General features: G+C 35.6%; 1 protein-coding gene and 1 pseudogene across 2 annotated transcripts; both read right to left on the minus strand.

Annotated features, from left to right (window-relative positions):
- Positions 1-6,615: 6,615 nt before the first annotated feature.
- On the minus strand, positions 6,616-7,623 carry LOC104596782 (cypmaclein-like). The gene is made up of 4 exons (XM_010258070.3): positions 7,457-7,623; positions 7,311-7,358; positions 7,164-7,224; positions 6,616-7,066 (listed from the first exon to the last, which is right to left on the minus strand). The coding sequence occupies exons 1-4, from the start codon at positions 7,508-7,510 to the stop codon at positions 6,885-6,887; spliced, it is 345 nt and encodes a 114-aa protein (XP_010256372.1). The 5' UTR covers positions 7,511-7,623; the 3' UTR covers positions 6,616-6,884.
- A 2,972-nt stretch (positions 7,624-10,595) lies between these two features.
- Positions 10,596-12,664, minus strand: LOC104596783 (putative phospholipid-transporting ATPase 4; annotated as a pseudogene). The gene is made up of 4 exons (XR_016076390.1): positions 12,314-12,664; positions 11,944-12,200; positions 11,744-11,854; positions 10,596-11,581 (listed from the first exon to the last, which is right to left on the minus strand). The product of XR_016076390.1 is annotated as a putative phospholipid-transporting ATPase 4 (transcript).
- Between the last annotated feature and the right edge of the window lie 2,119 nt (positions 12,665-14,783).

Below are 14,783 nucleotides of genomic sequence, written 5' to 3' on the forward strand. Positions count from 1 at the left end.
CTAGAGAATGTCATCATTGGAAAAATTGAATCTACTATTTGCTATCCATGTGAGAAACTCATTGTGGGGAGACATTCTGAGATGATCTTAGACATTCACAAGAAAGGTATTTTTGGCATTATGTAATGTTAATTTACGGAATACTAATGGATGGACCACAATAAAGGTATTTTTGGCATTATGTAATGTTAATTGACCGAATACTAACAGATGGACCCAAATGTCTATCTTTTAAAGTTTATAGTAATCAAATATTGCAATTGAAAATTTAGGGTACCTATCTCTCAGTACCCCAAAATACAGAGTACCTATTTATATATAATTTACCCAATTCAAAAATGATTCCTATCACCTTGCTAGAACTCTGCCCACCTCTACCCACAATACACCAACCATGAGTATTGAGAACATCTCCCCCTGCATAATACAATGTATAAAAGTGAGATGTTCTCCATGTGTGGTTGTGATGTTATATGGATAGAAGTGGGCAGAGTTTGTGTGGGCATGGAGATCTAGACTCTTAAAAATATTACCTAGAAATCATTTAATAGCGATGGAAAAAAAAGGATTTTCGTCTACCGTCTCTCACTGATTCTGGGCATAAACCTCTATCTCAGATCCCATTAACATCAGCATATAACTCCCTTCCCATTGCCTCTTTACCATTCCTTGAAGCGGATCCTGCTGTTTTAGGATCCAAACTCACCACCTTGGATGGGACGGCCACCAATGCCTCGGAAACCAAAATCACTGATCGAAACAAGGTGTGACAAGTTGAAGGAACCTTGTTCCTTACCCATGAATTGAGGTAGAGTAGATAGTCGTTAGTTAAAATTCCAATTGTTGCAACACTGGCCAGGATCGGTTCACCAATGGAAGCTCGATATCCTCAACCACAATTCGTAGTAGATATCTGATGCATCGCAATAAGAGTTCTAAGGTTTTGGGGAAGTCATGAATGGCCCTATTCCATACTAGAAGGAGAAGAGAATCAAGGATTTACTAGGTAAGATTTTTCAAGTATGTAGAGATGAAGCCACTAGTTGCATCACCAATTTCTTTGAAAACTGTCGAACACCAAACTAAGAGAGGAACATTGAAAACTCTGATCCACCATTTACCGAAACCACTACATACTCTATTTTCCTAGAAGCCTTCTTGGGTCCAAGGTCACAAAGAAAAACACATACTGTTAAGAAAGTGCTTTTGGGAGTGCAACACTCCACAGGCTTCTTCTTCTGAAGAAAATTCATTTTTCTTCTAGATGACAAGTTGCCAACAGAAGTCGTTCTTCTTCTAGAACCATCTAATAGTCAAAGAACTTCTCAACCCGACAAACCCAGCTAGTAGGGGATTGATCATCTCTTGTAGCGAACCTAGAAAAATCCAACTTGGCTATTTTGGGTGTGGAGGATGCACTCCACATAGATTTTGTAGACCTTGAGTGTTCAAACCAGTACAATGGTGCCCAAAACCTTCCCCTTACCCTCGAACCAAATTGGAAAAAAACTTATCTAGTCTGCTACTTAAGGCAACAAACATTGCTTCTAGCTATTGTTGAAGTTGAGTTATTGTTGTAGTCAAGCCTTGTTTTTTGGTAGCTAGGCTTTGTAGCTCTACTTCAATCTGCTCAATGCATGACTAATCATCACCTACATCCTACTCTGATACTACTTTGGTTCTAGCAGGAGTTTTGTGAGACTAGTCCTTGATTTTTGGAGGCATGATGAAGGTGAAAGATCATGTATGGAAGAGATTGACTCGAAAAGTAAGAGATAAACAAGAACTCCAAGAAAGCTTATGGGAAGAAACTTTTTTGGCTATGTTTGGTTTGAAGGAAAAGGTAGAGAAAGGAAGGGAAATTTAGGGAAACCTTTATAAACCTATTTTCTCCTTCAAACCAAACACAGCCTTTGGGTTTCAATTCTCATTCCCTTCATACATGTATGGCTCTTGTAAGTAGGAGGTGGTTAGGCTAGGTGGGGATGGTCTCCTTGAAGGACAAAGGAAGATTGGGAGCAGAAATCATCCAAAAGGCTAGGGTAAGGGGAGTGATGAGACGACTAAACAGGGAATCCAATGATGGGGTTCATCAATGGTTGAATGAATGAATTTTGTTATGAGGGTCTTTATTTATAGGTAGGGATCCCGAGGTTCTAAAAGGAAGGAGCCAAAAGTGCTAGTTTTCTATCCGTTGTCGGTCATTAAGGAGCATTACTAGGTTTTGACACGTATTCTTATGAGATCTCTCAAGGGTTGACTTTAATTTCACCCAAGGATTCTCATAATCCACGTGTGCTACTGCCTTTCGAACCTTACTTAATGGACGTGGTGCTAGTGATGTCATTGCATGGTAAGTGGCATTTTACTAAACCTACATGGCACCTTATTACTATGCTGCTTAAAATTACACCTACAGTTAATGTTTAAGCTCGATTCTTAACGAACCTGGATTCCTTGGTGGTCCAAAATTTATCATAAGACCACGCTCTTCCGAAGTTCATCATCGGAAAGGTCTATCCTAGAGCCACGCACGTTCAAGGTTCATTGCAATTGTATGGTGAACCTTATGTTTATCGCAAACCTGCGGTGTACATTAACTTCACCGCAGGAAAAAGATGAGCTATGAAATGATCACAAACGTCCATATGGTATCAATTTAGTGTTCTTTGTACTCTAAAGGACTGAGCAAGCGCCATGTACCTACAACTCCTGTTTATAATAACAAACTAAAGAGAGTCTCACATGATTCTTATTCTCCTAGTAAAAGAAAATTTTCAACTTCTCAACTAACATGCAATTTAAATGCTAATTAAGGAGATGTTTGGCATCAATGTTGATTCTTCTTTACTGATTTTTCAAAATTTGGTGATTTTTGTTATTTGGTGTCATTTCTACCATGAAAAATCAGCTTTGAATCTGTTTGAATTAGAGTTGTTATTCAATGCCATGTCATCCTCAAAAAATCGGAATTAGATAAAAATTAGAAAATCACCAAAAAAAGGTGATCCTGAAAAGGGCTGATTTCAAGAATCAATTTTTGGCCATTTTCTTGAAAATCACCAAATCGACCAACCAAACAAAACTTTCAACGCCAATTCCTCTAACACTGATGTGGCTCCAACATGGTAGTGATTTTCAAGAAATCATCATCGATGCCACACATCACCTAAGATACAATTGCTAATGCTAATGCTACACCCTAATTCTTGATGACATGGCACTACTACTAGCATTGTCCATGTCCATGCATGTGCACGTAAGAAATAAAGTATTGGTGTATTAGATACAAATGACTTTCACAAGCAAGGATTAAAGTATTAGTGTTGGGTATCATATTGAATAAATTGGATACAAATACACTTTAGAAGAGCATGGATACAAATGAAAAATATGGAAACGTTCAAGTACGTTAAGGGAATGCAAATAAATTCCATAAGTGTATTAATAACATTAAGTTTAATGTCAAAATAACTATAAATAATGTATAAATACATAGGAATTGTATATTAAAATGGTATATATGAATAGATATGTTATAATTAATATAGTAGGATGCGTAGATATTATACAATTTTATTAATAATGCATCAATCAAGAGTCCAAGGCACATATTATTATTTTATTATCTATTAAAGTGCAAGGCATAAAACATATGCAACTATTATATTGAATTATGATATCATCTTTTTCTATTTTTAATTTTTATCATTAACAAAAAATTCAATGTAAAAATTAATTCTCAAATGTTTGGTAAACAATATTTTTATTTTATAAAAAATAAATATTTTATTATAAAATGTAAATTAGAATATCAATTAATAATTTATAAAGAAATTATAATCTTAACTTAAAGTATATCAAATCGATAAAAATTTAGAAAGATGCATATCATATGAAAATTCATAAATTTTAATGACTAAACTAATTATTCCATTATTAGTATTTTATTTTTATAGATTTTCTAAATTAAAAAATATTATTTTCTTCATAGATTTGACATATATTATATTTTCAATTATCTTGTAAACAGTATTTTTCTTTTTGTAAATAATAAATACATTGATATTTAGTGCAAATTAAAATATTAATTAATAATTTATAAAAATTTTAAGATATATATTTCATGTATTTATAAATTTTAAGTATTAAAATAATTATTCTATTATGAATATTCATATTTGTATAAATATTTAAAATTAAAATTCATTTTTGATATATATATATATGGGTTTTCTAAATTATTTATTTTGTTGATTTATAAAATACTAATTTTTAATATTATTCCTTTTATTTGTAGTTAGAGTTGTTGAAAATAAATGTACGTTATTTTTTTATTGCATGTTGACACAACATGATTTAGTTGATATTATAGTTGTTTCTTGTTCTAAAAATAAAGTCATACATGCAGAAAAAACTTCTCAAAAAAATTAGTATATTGCCAGTGAATGACATTTTTAGTCATCAGATTGGTATAGCTGCCTACCAAAAAGAGAGAGAGAGAAAAAAAAAAAAAGGAAAACGCCCATCACAAGAAACAACATTTCTTGCAGTGAAGTTTACACCTGTCAAGCCTTTACCATTTGATTAATCGTTTGATGCTACCATAAGATCAGAATTCCAATCTCCAAGAATTCATAGGAGTGATAGGTTTGCATATGGCCACATGCAACAAGTAGAGCTTTTAATTTACAATAAAGATGACAATGTTGATCAATGTTTTACAAGCATGGAATAACGAATCCATGTGTAAACCTGTATGGAGTATGGTATCTCTTCATGGCAAGCTAACCAAGAAGGTATTCTGATGCATGGAGGTTATTTTATTAGTGTTTAATGTTCACCCTTGCTTGAAGTGAAGCTTTTCAATGGGTTGGGTCTGGGTCAGGCAAAGGATAGATCCAGTTCTAAGTCGATAAGAAAACTGACAGATCAGGTCCCAACCTAGACCCCTGTAAGTTTGTAACAAGGAACCAGAACCGACCATATTATTGGTTCTTCGCTCTGATTCAATATATAAGACAATTTTTTGGGAGAGAGTGAAAGAATAGTTCTGTCTCCTTAGAAGTTAGAACCTAATTATAATTAACAGATCCTGTTCATTAAGTATATAATTAACAGATCGTCTGATTCAATATGACCTGAGTGAACCGGGATACATTAAAACCTACTTATAATTAACTGATAATTAAGTCTCTAGCCTTTTAATTTGGCAATAAACTTGCTAATTATCATTCTTTCTTTTTTCAACATATCTTAATCATGTCGGAACAGGTAAAACCAACCTTACCTCTATCATAATTTGGACCCAAAGTACAAGCATTGACTCTATGTAATAACGGTGCATGGATCGGTTTGGGCAATTCGGCCCATCTCCTCAACCCAGGCCATTGACAGGCCTACTTAATTGCAATTGGTAGGCAGGCAGTAGGGCTGTCAACGGACTCTAAAATTCTAATGCTATTATTCAGATATGAATGTTAAAACCTGTATTCATTTCATCTAGGAGGCCTTTGACAAGTCTTTTCACATGGTTTTTTGGGCTTTTTAAAGTTTGAAAAACTAAAATCTGTCATTCTCTAACAATGTAACAATGAAACAGGATGCCAAAAAGACCCGGCTATGCACTAAAATGTTCATAGAATCCCCAAAAGGGCAAAATATTTGGAAGAGTAAAATGAAGCCTTTGTCTTTCTGCATCTAAAATCTTTAATTTAATAATTTTGTAGGTTATGGTAGATCATACTTATCAAACAGTCTTGTAGATCATGGTAGACTATAGGGCCCGTATGGCATGTCTTTCCATGTGTTCTTTCGGCTGTTTACAAGTTAAGAAGACCGATTTTTGGTCTATTTCCATTTGGTGCGCAAAAGATCTAACCGCCAAAAGATGAAACGTCAAAAAAACACGAAAAGACTATTTTAGGCTAAATCTGGGAAGCTCCAAACGAAGCTTCTGGTGTCTTTCACGTTTTATTCTCATGTGGAAAGACACACAGAAAGATGCACATCTTTCAAATAGATCTTTATGCTAAAGCTCAATGCATCTTTTGTCAGATCTACCAGATCTTCCCAAAAAGACATGCCAAACGGGCCCTAAAATACTTATCAAATGATCTAGATCTTTAAAAAGAAGACCCTAAAAGCTCATTACATCTTTTGGCCATCATCTTAGCTATTGAATGATTTTTGTAAAAGACCAAAAAAACTTATCAAACAGCACCTAATAATTGGATTGGATGCAGATTTAACTCCTTATGTTTGCATTAATCAGATCAGATTCAGATGTAACAGAAACAATTCTTCTTCCCATGCAAAACATTAATGGGAGATGGGATAGAAAATTTCTTTCTTTTAATTATATATAAGCCATGTCAGAAGCAATTTGAAACAAACCAGACAATCGGACCAACGTTGAGCCAGAAAGAAGTTATGCAGAATAAAGCAGACATGGATGGATGGTCCAAAATTATGCCGCTATCTGTTATCTTGATGTTCCAAATACCAAACTTGCACCAAGTTCAACTCACTTTATTCTCTCTGGATGATGGATTTTTTCATTCCTCTGTTTTCAGTTTCACTGGAAGAATATAGTATATGTAGTAGTTCCAATAATTCTATCAACTTGCCTTCACAGAATCTTATTTCTCCATCAGATGTTACAATATATATATATATACAGTATATTAATATAAAGACATTATAATTACATAAATTTCTTTTCTTTATTCACCATAAATGCTATTGACGCCCCTCCTAGCATATATGCATAACCATGATTTGCATGGCAAGAAGCCATGAAACACTGAAAATAAATACCTAAACTCATCTACTCATGGTAGAAATTAAATAATACAGTAACGTAACTAGCTGAAGAAGATCGATCAAGGGCATTTTGGCTTGTTTCCGTGGGTTCTGAGGCTGGCATAACAAGGGCAAGCATTCTTATTCCCGTAAGTCCCCGGCGGTACACAATTGCACCTCATGCAGCAGGTGCCGCATGCTCGAGTGCAAATCTTCTGTCTTGATGCTTTCCTGCATCTCCTCGAACATGCAAAGTGACAATCTGTATCACCAGAATTGAAACAAAATAATACATAACTACTCTGAAATGCCTGTGAAATATATTGTTCTTCTCTTCTACATGAATCAAATGAGCTTACTGATCTTGGGGTGGTGATAATTTTTGTTGAGAGCAGCTATGTGATCACCTCCCTCGTTCATCTGAACTCAATTTAGGGGTTCATCATTCCTGTTATATTTCATCAATTTCGTAACAAAAAGAAAGAAAAGGAATAAAACTAACTCACATTAGTCTCAGAATTGACAGCATTATCTATTGATGCTTCTGCAAAAGCCTGCAATAATGTACATTGGTACCCAAACCAAAGTTCATTAGTCAAGGAATTGCTTCTAACATGATTGATATATAAGGGGAGTTTGCATTGAAATAAACCTGTAGGAGGAGAAGGAAGACTATGAATAAAGATGAAAAAATCTTCATTGGCATAGCTGAAGGAGGATGATAAGATGAATTGAAGAAAGGAGAGATTTTGTGACTGAATTTAGAGAAGGTGAGAGAAGTGGGTGTCTTGATATATAGCCTTTGATCTCTTCTTCTAGATGTTTTGAGATTGGCATGTGAAGATAGCTTGTCACTAGGCTTTATGGTAAGTGTGACGTGCATGAATAGTGAATACCAAACTACTTTTAGTTTTGTTGCTTTTGTTCCTGTGAAGAAATTAGAAATGTGGTGGGAGAGATGCTGCTTATTCTTTGCTTAGAGCCTTGGGCAATGGCCTATTGGATGGACTGGTGGAGAGACGTTCCAAAATTAATAAATGAATTGCAACCCGACAAACGAGGATTTATGGGTTTGTGCCATTTTTCACAGTTTTCGGGTTAGCAGCGGAGTTCACGTGGTGTACTGGACCGATCAGTGTCCTGATAACAAAGGCAAGTGTTAAAACCCACGGGATATAGAATGACGTGGTGTTGTCTGATTGGTCCAGTACCCATGTCAAATAGGTCAGGTTTGATTAGGTTCACCTCAACCAGAACGCATTGCATACTGGCATGGGATATCAAACCCCAACCCCGATCCAAGTTCTATCTGCGTATCGGAATACATTAATTCACCCAGCCGCACGTTGAGAACATCTCTTGTACTCTACTATTTTATATCACCGACATTTGTATATATATGTGTCTGTGTGAACTACCTGGCCATGTATTGTGGTAAGCAACCAGAACGAATTGCAGTCAGATTGGTCGAACCATTAGGTTTGTGACCGATCCTTCTTGATCAGTTTCATCATAACTCATAACATGAATATTATTAAATCTACTATGATTATTGTTTGTGTTTTTAATAAATTTTTTTTTAATTCTTAACTTTTTTAATTCAAATTTATTTTAGATAGATAGATGAAAAATGGGGTAGAGCATAAATAAGAATTAGATATAATTTATGAGAGAAAATCTATAAAATTAAATATAATTTAGAAAAAAATGGGGGATAAAAATTTCACTTAGCTAGGTGAAAGGAATTGAGAAACTCAATAAGAGAGCATGATGAAGTAAGAGAGAAAAGAGAGAGCGTTCAAAGAAAAACGAGCAGCGGGAAATGTGTGAAGGGGACCATCTCTCTCTCTCTCTTTTCTGCTGATGCCCCACATCAGCCACAAATGCTTAGTGAGTGATTGAGTTATTGCAGGTCATGCATACATTTTTTACCAACGTAGTGTAATCAATGATTCACAGCTTGTACAGCAGATATATATTCTCAACGCACGGTGAGTGTTATGTGTGCAGTCTCCTCAATAATTTAACACATGTGTGGGAGATATTCTAAATGTACAACTAGAAGCTATGTGTGTGCAGAGTTCACAATCGTTGGTTTACATCATTCAAACTCCAAAACTTCCAAATTGTAAAACAGACCGAAATTTTCTTTGAAAATCCTGACTGATAGGGGTATTGGATTCTCCTGAAAATATGAAAGCATGGACATCTGGGGCTTGATCTTTCGGACCCACAGTACAGTTCCAACATACCTCCCTCTAATTGGACCACTGGTCACTCAATCTATGGGGAGATGCTCTCGTTTTCCTTTGACAAACAAACAAACAAACTTTCATGTAGATACATAGAATCTAAATATACAAAGATGTGACTCCATCATCCTTAGGAATGGTAGCTTTTTCTTTAAGCTGTGGAACGATAGCTTAGAATATTGGTAAAGACATTTCTGGAGCAAGAACCTTATCAAATGAAATTCAATCACGTCTTCCTATAAATACTCTTGCTTTCTTGCAGCTTGGAACTCCAAGCAAGCATATTTGAACTCCCATTTCATATTTTTATCTGTTGGGTGCTTCTTTCTACTACATGTGGCCTATTTCGGACAGCCTTATGGCCCTCCACCTTGCTTTCCTCCTCCATCTTACTGTCTTCCTTCACCACCCCCACCACCCTGTTACTCTTCTCCTCCGCCTTCTCCTCCACCTTCTTGTCCTATGACATATGGTCAACCTTTACCACCTTATACGGGTACAAGAAAATCGGTCTAAAGCCGGCGGTTAGATCTAAGGTGGCGGTCTTCAGTCTGCCCCTTAAAACTCTGCCGGCTTAGATGCAAAAGGCTGCCGCCTTAAGTGCCCGGTTCAAATTACTCTAAAGCGGTGGTTACATCGAGCCGCCGGCTTTGCATTAATATAGCGGCGGTTTAAACCGCCGCCTACCAAACACACTCATGTTCTTAGGTGGCGGTCTATACCACTGGCTTAGATCTGTTTAGACCGCCGCGTTAGGTCCGTCTAAATGTTGTTTCAATTTTTAGGCGGCAATCAGGACCACCGGCTGTCTTTTTTTATTATTTATATCAATTTGATTTCTACATTTTTTTAGTACCTGTTTAATATAGATCTCATGGCACATAATACATAAAAATCAATTTAAATAAAAAAAACTTTTAATTAAATTATTTATTATTATAATATCCAAAACAATATGCTTAAATACAATATCCAATTGACATATAAAACGGTACAACGCATTTAGAAAAAAAAAATCTTCTTGAATAATGTACCGCATCTTCATATTTAAAGCCGGCGGTTAGATCTAAGGTGGCGGTCTTCAGTCTGCCCCTTAAAACTCTGCCAGCTTAGGTCAAGACCGCCGCCTTAAGTGCCCGGTTCAAATTACTCTAAAGCGGTGGTCACACCGAGCCGCCGGCTTTGCATTAATAAAGCGGCGATTTAAACCGCCGCCTTAGATTTCTACCAAACTCACTCATGTTCTTAGGTGGCAGTCTAGACCACTGGCTTAGATCTGTTTAGACCGCCACCTTAGGTCCGTCTAAATGTTGTTTCCGTTTTTAGGCGGCAGTCAGGACCACCGGCTTTGTCTTTTTTTTTATTATTTATATCAATTTGATTTCTATATTTTTTTAGTACCTGTTTAATATAGATCTCATGGCACATAATACATAAAAATCAATTTAAATAAAAAAACTTTTAATTAAATTATTTATTATTATAATATCCAAAACAATTTGCTTAAATACAATATATCTTCTTGAATAATGTACCGCATCTTCATATTTAACTCCAGCACCCACAACTGCAACAATAGTAGAGCCACCCTTCTCTGTTATCAAGTCTTCTTTACCACTTTCTTCCAACCTAACAACTTGAGCAAATCTCTTGGTCATCTATTTTATGAAGTCACTAGATAGTGAGACTGGATTTCGGTGCTCATTACTGCGGTGATCCTCGTAAAAATCAAAATCATCCAGGATGGACACATCAATTTCATAATTCTTGAAAATGTTCAACATTTCAATTCCTTATTCCAATTTGACTTGCAAAAAATACCAGTATTAGATAGGAAAAGAAACTAAGGTTGACACGAAAACCCACATGGGCACTACATCAGAAGGAAACAAATAAAACACAACCAACGGCATATCATGCATACATAATAAAATGGGCCAAGGAACCTACAAGGTATAATTTAGCTCCGCCCCTGGTATTCAGTCCCTGCTACTGCTAACCTATCTTTATTCTTATTATTCTTTTCAGAAGTTAATCTCTATTTGAAATTCTGCGTGCATTATATGATATAATAAACCCAGCCCAAGTCAAGTAGGATTTAAGTTGAACAATTCATGGTAATCTTCAGGTCAGATTAGGTTAAGACTGAATGTTCAGTACACATGGACTTGCTACTGTTAGCTCCACCAAACCCAAACCTGCCCAAGTTGCACTCTTTATAGACTCCAAAAGAGAAAGACAAGCTTACCCCCTTTTGTAGTTTGTCCTCCACAACAGTAGCACCTACAAGAATTAAATTTTTTTCCATCTTATCTGATACCTGTTCAAGCATCACCTCTCTACCACTACCTACATTAGTCTTTGCCTTGAGAAATTCACTGTTCCAATTAGAATACCCAGCCACTTTTAGCTTTCTATATGCAAGTGCCAAAGTCCGCAAACCTGCTTCTCCATATTCACTCAGATGCCTACTTTTCTCCTCCAAATATGTTCTTCCATTTTTGGCTAACCGGTCAAAAATTATGCTGCATGATCCAAGCAAGAAAACATACAGTGAGTATTTGAAGATGAAATTAATGTAGCTTTAGGAGAACACAACCAAAATGGATGGCTTGACCTATTAGAAAACTTGAAGATCTCTTGGGAAAAACACATTCTACAAACAAAAGATAGCATATAAATCAGACCTGTCTGCACCTTAGCACAGAAGAAGAATCTCTCCATTTTCATCCTGAACAATAACAGACATCCACTTCCACTTGCTACTAAACTCCAACAGATTTAGAATTTTGAACTCCCTGAAAATGTTCCAACAAATAGGTGGATTAGATGCCATGAATCAAAACAATGAAGAATTGAAGACCCTAAAATATGTTTGTATTCTAACCTTTCAATCAGGTGCTTAGAAGAAGGATATCTTTCTTGAATGAAGACACTTGTCTGAGTCCGTTTAGAGAATTCAAAACCAAACTCTCTAGCTGCAACAAGAAAAGCTCCCTCATCTAGTGATTCAGCCTCATAGTTGAAGCTGCCAGTTTCCTCATTTAGCTCAAGAATTGTTGTGTGGCAAAGTGCCAGTATCCGAAAGAACAACAATATGGTGTCTGAATTGGGTTCTTTCAACCAATTCCCATCCGTGCAACTATTTCAGCTTCACTAGAACCCATACCAAAGACAACACCAGATATGGAACACTTGAGGAAGTCCATTTGATTGCATGTTAAAGTGCCCATCTTATCAGAAGGAATAGTGTCAACCTGGCCGAGCTCCTCATTCAGATTTGATGTACGAGCTTCAGCAGGATTGCTCGTCTCCTCATCATACATGTTTATGTCTTGGTTAATGAACATTGCTTGCAAGACCTTCACTACTTCGATTGAGACATAGAATGATATGGGTATTAGATAGGCATAGAGGATAAGAGTAATGACCAGATGGAAAGTACCTGACAACATAGGCTTTGATGGATTATACAAATTTGTAGTATCTTCTAGTTGCAAGTACCACCAGTCTGACATCCCAAACTTTGTCTTCACAGAAAATCCTATCGAGCTGATCAGCAATATCAGAACAAGAAGGGTACAAAGGATGTATATTATTTTATCCATTTTACCTATTTAACTCCAGACATGTCACGTATCTACCACACTTTTTTTTTGACATGTTTCTTCTGCTCAACACTCTAATTCCATACCAGATTGGGTTTAAAACCAAAATACAAAAAAGCTTGTAATATCCATATAGAAAAGCAAAAGTTAGATGCATTATTTATTTATTTATCCTCTTCTCTTCTCAAACAAAAGTGCATGATCAAACAACTTAGTCCAACTTAATAAAGCCTTAATCCAACTATATTAAATCTGCTAAAATGGGTTTGGTTGGCCTCAATTAACCCAACTAGAAGGTAAGAAAGCAGAATTGCCACCAGGCTTCAACATCAAAGCAAATCCTTTACAGAGGTGGAGAAGATCATCCATGCCATTGAATTGTAAACCCCTAATGGGTTCATTGTTAGGTAGAGCTGATCGGTCCAATAACCAGTGGCTGGTATCTGACATTTCTTGAACTCCAATCTCTTTACCCCCTCTATGAGATTCAGGCTACAAATTTCAATAAAACAGATACTACATTCAGAAAACTAATAATTAAGACAAGAGTCCCTTGCTATTGTGCTTAAAAGAAGATTGTGTTTGGTGTTTTTACTCCTTTTATAAGATTTAAGCCATGAATTGCAATAAGCAAGTGACTGGTCCAGCAAATTAATGATCAAGATCAGGGTTCCTTGCTTATGTGCTTCAAACAAAATTATGATAGTGAAAATCCATTATATGTACTCTACATGTAAGTAGTTTCTTCCCTTCTTTTTCTACATAAAGGTATAGAACAGTGCTGAAAAGCCTCAGATCAATCATTTTTAGTCAAAAATTGTTTCAATTTTTAGGTCAAACCCACTATTTAAAGGGTTGAGTAGAGAGAAGAAAAGGCAATACTGAAAATTTGCAGTGGCATTCAAAGAGCATGAGCAATAAATCCTATGTCAGTTGGGAATCTAGATGAAATTGTTCTTCCTCCTACTGAAGGATTGATGTCGAGGCTGCAGCTGAAGCTTTGCCAAGAAATTTGTGGAATGCAATCTAAACTTTGCTTCATGCACTATACTCATTGATGACCAAACCAAAGTGACTATTATGAGACTGAGGGAATCAGGAAAATAGTTGGGTATCAACAAAACGGGCTTTAGAATTTGGGTTGAATTGCAGAGTGCCATCTAAGCAATCACCATTTACCAAACTCGGCCATGATGCAAATATATGCATACAGAAAGAAAGAAAGAAAGAAAGGAACACAGGGCATATAGTCCATAAGAGGAAAATCCATAAAACAAAAAAGAAATCAGGAAATAAGCATAACTGCATGAGGCACCAGATGTCAACCACAGTATAGATAATGCATTCAAGTTTTGCAATAAGTGATTCTAGCATACTTCACAGGTATAACAGTTCAGTATATCTCATAGTAAGTAATTAATGAATTTTTACCACAAAATGGTTTTGTAGAAACAAACAAGTCTTCCTAACCTCAGAATTATTTGTGTATTTATGTGAAACATAGATTCATGAAAGCATCATGCAACAGAACCTAAAAAAGAGGTTCACATTTCACCATTTTTTCAGTTCTGTATAAATCTAAATCCATGAATTTTGCCAAAGGAGATTTCAGAACTTATAAACATCAAAAAAATATATTTTCTATTGTGAAGAAAAGTCTTCTTAAAGAAAAATCAAGTGATGGAAATAAAAGTCTTCTATTGTGAAGAAACCCAACCCACCCAAAACAAAACTCCAACTTCTAAATCAAGTGATGGAAATAAAATCCAAAAAAGAAAAAGAAAAGGCAAGAAAACAAATATAACATCAACAAATTAAGAAAAAACAATGTATAATGAACTAAAGAAATTAAAGAAAAACTCAACCATCAAATAATTACAATTAGTACCCTAATTTTCTAAAACCCAGGGAGACACACCAAGGATTCCCAATCACAAAATAAAGTTATCAAAACATAGCAACAGCCATATTATTAAAAACAGTCTAACTTGTAAATCATGCCCACCATACTAGCATTTAACAAAAGGAGAAATGAAGTATTATCATGTTAGATAGCAGACCACAAGTGTGCCCAAAAACTTCTTTTGATAGTGATATTGGGTTCCTTATATCCCACAAC

The sequence above is a fragment of the Nelumbo nucifera genome, chromosome 5, assembly GCF_055504915.1.
Source record: "Nelumbo nucifera cultivar China Antique chromosome 5, China Antique-T2T, whole genome shotgun sequence".
NCBI lineage: Eukaryota > Viridiplantae > Streptophyta > Magnoliopsida > Proteales > Nelumbonaceae > Nelumbo > Nelumbo nucifera.